The sequence below is a fragment of the Lolium rigidum genome, chromosome 5 (genome assembly GCF_022539505.1).
Source record: "Lolium rigidum isolate FL_2022 chromosome 5, APGP_CSIRO_Lrig_0.1, whole genome shotgun sequence".
NCBI lineage: Eukaryota > Viridiplantae > Streptophyta > Magnoliopsida > Poales > Poaceae > Lolium > Lolium rigidum.
The window spans coordinates 7,712,617-7,717,761 of record NC_061512.1 but is presented as its reverse complement, the minus strand read 5'-3'; the positions used below and the strand labels follow the sequence as shown (position 1 = coordinate 7,717,761).

The 5,145-nt window shown below is 52.1% G+C and overlaps 1 protein-coding gene across 1 annotated transcript; it reads right to left on the bottom strand.

Moving 5' to 3' along the window:
* Positions 1-234: 234 nt before the first annotated feature.
* Positions 235-1,740, bottom strand: LOC124655586. The gene has a single exon (XM_047194456.1). It carries the CDS (start codon positions 1,738-1,740, stop codon positions 274-276), a length of 1,467 nt encoding a protein of 488 aa, XP_047050412.1. The 3' UTR covers positions 235-273.
* Positions 1,741-5,145: the final 3,405 nt, after the last annotated feature.

Sequence of the window (5,145 nt, the reverse complement as noted above, 5' to 3'; positions counted from 1 at the left end):
GCTCACGCAAGAGAAATAAACTCTGCAAACATGTAATCTGTGATAAGAACAGGGCAAGCAGAGATTTCATCAAATTTGCTCCAAGATTTTGATATTCATGCCAACTGGATAAGCGAAGCACCACAACACATTACCGATCGGTGCCACAAAATGTTATCAGAATCAGAAGCAGCACAACACATCACTCCAATCCGAACCACTACGTAGGAAAGAATCCTTGCTAGCTAGAAACGAAAAGAGGAACGACTAAACGAGCGAGACGACTCACATACGTCACGCGGGCATCTTGGGGGAGGTGCAGTCGACGCCGAAGGGTCCCCCGAAGCCGCATGTGGCGTTCACGTCGGCGGCGGAGGCGACGGCGATGGAGGCGGCGAGGTTGGCGAGGTGGATGCGCGGGAACGGCACGTAGACGCCGTGTACGGCGACGCGCGAGTTGACGACGACGTCGGGGTCCTTGATGGGTATGTAGTTGATGCGGACGTCGTGGTTGGATGCGTGGGTGACGACGAGGCTCTGCCCGTCGCCGGCCATGGTGGGGAGGATGGTGCCGGGGCGGAGGCGTCGGAGGTCGGCGCGGGTGAGGCGGTGGTCGGGGACGACGTGGAAGCGCACCGCGGAGACGTAGTCGTGCCCCCCGCCGACGAAGATGGCCTGGTCGTCGAGCGCGAAGAGCGTGACGTTGGCGAACCTCTCGAGCTCGGCGAACTTGACGCGCATGGCGAGGGCGACGAAGCCGTAGCCGCCGTCGCGGAGGCGCGCGATGGCGTCGCGGAGCATGATGCGCACGACGGAGGCCGCGGTGGCCTTGGAGGAGGAGCGGGCGCCGTGGCGCGGCGGGATGTCGTCGAAGCAGGAGTGGGTGAGCGGGCGCAGGAAGCCGTGGAGGCCGTGCACGACGTAGCGGCCGTCGTTGTAGAGCTCCGGGTGGGAGACCTCGACGCCGTCGGCGAAGATCCTGGCGTAGTGGACGCCGAAGGGGCCCCGCTGGGAGGCGATCTTGAGGCAGAGGCCGACGGCGGCGGAGGGGATCTTCATGGTGGCGGCGGAGGCGAGCTCGGCGTAGGGGTAGTAGCCCATGGCGATGTGCTGCAGGAGGAGGTGGTGGCGCGAGCACATGGGGCAGGAGGCCTGGAGGAAGGCGTCGGGCGCCGCGAAGACGGTGATCGCGCCGGGCCACCTCGCGAGCGGCGGCTCGTCGACGAGCAGCGGCGCGGCCGACGCCATCTCGTTGTAGCCGAGCGAGGTGAGGACCCTGGAGAGCTGCTGCAGGCCCTGCTCCGCGTCCGAGGGCCCCGCGTCGACGCCGGCTTGCACGGGGGGAGGGCTCGCTGTGGTAGGGAGCGGGAGAAGCGTCGTCGTCGTTGCAGCGGCGGGTGACGCCTCGGAGTCGGACCCCTCCTGCGGCTGGGAGGCGAGATCCGGCTGCACCGTGGGAGGCGGGGGTGGCAGGAGCGGGGCGGGACTGGTCTCGGCACCCAGCTCCGCCTCGGCGGCCTGCGCGTCGGCGACGAAGGGGTCGAGCAGCAGGGACTGGCTCTGGCTGTCGAGGTGGTTCTGGTGCATGGAGGGGGTGGCGCTAGGGACGGGGTGGAAGTGGGCGGTGGCCGTGCCGTGGTGGTGGTGGTGGGTGCGGGACGCGGCGGTGCTCTCGGTCTCCGGCGAGTGGGTGGCGGCGGAGGCGGCGGAGAGGAGGATGGGGATGAGCACGAGGAGGAGGGGCAGATGGTGGCGAGCCATGGCTGGCTTTGGTCTGGCGGATTCGAAATGGGATGGGGATGGAATGGATCGGCCGTGCGGCGGAGGGAGGGAGGGGGTTATAAAGATGGCGTGGGGTGGGACCGTGGGAGCACGCCGCCTGCGCTTTGCTTTGCTGGCCACGGCCGGACTAGCGAGCTCATCAACTTGCAGAAGAAGCCATACATTTTGTGTTTGAAACTTTGAACTAAAATGCTTATGAATTCTGGTGTGGAGCATCCACGTGTTTTCGGATGTTGTAGCATCAACTTTGGGTGGAGTATATTACTTGGACATTCTCAACTTTTTTTTCTCTCAACCAAGCATTTGAAATTTTGAAATTGTTGTAAATCATGTGTATTTGCTTCCCATTCATTCGTTAGCATGAAGTCCATTTGACCTAGGAATTTCTGGCTGTCATAATTTTAGGGTTGGGGCAACAACACAAGTTGATGTTGATTACATAAGTATTGCAGTTAATAAGCAAAGATCATGTACTCCCCCCGGCGAAAGTTATCATAACTTTGTCTAAATTTTGAATGTATCCAGTAATCTACAATTAAACTAGATACATTCAAATCTAGATAAAGTTAAGACATGTTTCATGAAACATAGAGAGTATACCATCTTTGTCTGATGATGGCATTTCCAAAACTCTGAAACATAAAAACGAGTTTACCTCGAGACGAGGCGTATTTGCATCCAAGAGCATATGCTCCTTTTATAGCAATGAGTTTTAAACGGATTTTAAAATGTTCAAACATTGTGACAAAAATGTTGCGTGTACATATGTTCTATGTGCTTGCAAAGTCATTTAACAAAAAACTGATATTTTTGTGTAATGTCCAAAAAGAGAAAATTCGGTGGCAAAGAAACTTTTCACAGACATTTTCTTATCTTTTTACAATGGACGGAAAAAGGTCGTTTTTCCACAAAACTTAGCCTGCACATAGAATGTTGAGATGCACACGTAAATCTTTTGTTCTCTTACTTTTTAAAATGTTGTTCCAGTAGCAGGAGCATATACACTAATACACACCCAAGATCAAAAGTGAATTTCCATACCCTTGTAATTAAAGAGTCAATTAATCATTATCAACAATGGAGTACAGCGTTGCTGAAAACTAGGGTCAAACAAGATCTGAGATCAGATTCTTTTGTAAGAGAGCTTACACTGTAATTTATTTTTCACTTCACTCATGGAGACCTAAATGGAGACCCTCATAAATATGTTGTAACTTTATCCTCTTTTTATTCTAAGAGCAGTAGGAGACTCTGCTGATGTATGTTTTTCAAAAAAAAAAAAGGAGTACCCTACTTGGCTATCTCCAAGCATGACAGTAAAGTGACGTACAAATGCCTAGCTAGTTATCTTGTACAATACTAATTTCTTCTTCCAAGCTAGGGGTTGAGCAAATAAAACATTATGACCTGGTCCTCTCGCTTGGGCGAATAAAACTCGGGGTAACGAGAACCAACCTGAAGTTGGATGGATATGAGGGTGGTTGTACCCCCAGTCCACCAGAGATCAAACCCCAGGTTTGACATCTATGTGTCTCATACAAGTCGAAATATTCATTCAGTGGGATGCGACGTTTCCGTCGACAGCGAGACACCTATGGTGACTTCGTCAATTTCAATCTTTCGGAGGTCCTCATAGGGGTAGGGTGTGCGTGTGTGTGTTCATAGGGATGAGTATATGCGCGTGTATGTGAGCATCTGCTTTTGTACTCTGTTTTTAAAAAATCTCGGGGTAACGATCAGCTGTTGGCACGTTGCATTTACTGCATATTTTGAAAGGACACGGATGTCGTCTAGAGGGGGGTGAATAGGCGGTTTAAAACTTTTACGAGATGGGCTTAACAAATGCGGAATAAAACTAGCGTTTATTTTGTCAAGCTCAAAGCCTATATAATATGGTTCACCTATGTGCACCAACAACTTATTCTAAGCAATGGTTCACCTATGTGCACCAACAACTTATGCTAAGCAATACAAGCAACTTATGTGATAGCAAGATATATATAACTTCAAGCACGATGGCTATCACAGGGTAAAGTGCGGAATAAAACTAGCGTTCCTCGGCAATGCCCACCATGAGGGGCTTGGGTTTTAGAGAAAGGCGACGACGGAAGTTCCGGGAGCGAGGCGGTACACGACGTACCCAGGTTCACGTCCCCACGGTGGAGGATCGCTACGTCCTGCTAGCAATCCACTATATGAATATATGTATACGGGGGCCGCCATAGGCGGAGTTGTTGGATCTAGTCTAGTTCTAATCCGCGGGTTGCGGTGTCTAGGCGTGTCGCCTCTATGATTATGCTTCTGATTGTGCGTGTCCTAAGGGGTGCCCCTGCCTGGTTTTATATATCAGCCAAGCTAGGGTTTACAAGAGTCCTAGCAGGATTCATATTGGAGTCTTCTTTCCTTGTAGTCCAAGTTGAGGCGCGTGCAGGTCTAGCTTGTTGAGTCCTTGTGCTGGTCCAGCTTCATAGTTTGCACCGGGTATGGCAATGTCGAGTACCCAAAGGGTTATGCCCACGTCAGTAGCCCCCCAGTGTCTGGCCGAAGTGAAGCTTCGGGCAGAGACTAAAGTTGTCTTTGCCGAATGTCTTGATCATCTGTTGAATCTTGTGCTTGATGTAGAGTCGAAGTTGCTTTACGTCGGGTGCGCGAAGCGCTCCCGATGGGAGTAGCCCCCGAGTCTATGGGCGGGTGCTTGCAGCCTCGCATAGACTCAAGTTGTACTACTCGAAGATCTTGATTGTTGATGCCGATGTCTTCAACTTTATTCTTCTTTGTTGACGAGGTTGCCGTATTTTTTATCGGGTGCGCGGCAAGCGCTCCCGATGGGAGTAGCCCCCGAGCCTGTAGATAAATATGAAATAGTTATGTACAAGGTGTAAAAAATGCTAAGTCAAACACCGTAAACTTTTTCAAGTTCCGAGAACTTGATGCCGATGACTCTGATGATGCCATAGATAGAGGAGTTGATGATTCAGATGATATCCCAGAAGAGCCGATGATTGAGATGATGGCCCAGAGGAGCTGATGATTCGGATGATACCCAGGAGGAGCCGATGATTCGGATGATGGCCCAGAGGAGCCGATAATTTGGATGATGCCTAGGAGGAGCCGATGATTCGGATGATGGCCCAGAGGAGCCGATAATTTGGATGATGGCCCAGAGGAGCCGATGATTCGGATGATACCCAGGAGGAGCCGATGATTCGGATGATGGCCCAGAGGAGCCGATAATTGTACCGGGTGCGTGTCCAGCGCTCCCGATGGAAGTAGCCCCCGAGTCTGGGCACTGATGCTTGCAACCGTGAGTAGACTCAAGTCGAGAACCCCGACGTTTACAGTTTCCTTCAGGTGCTGTTGACACATTGTTGTTTATTTCAAGGG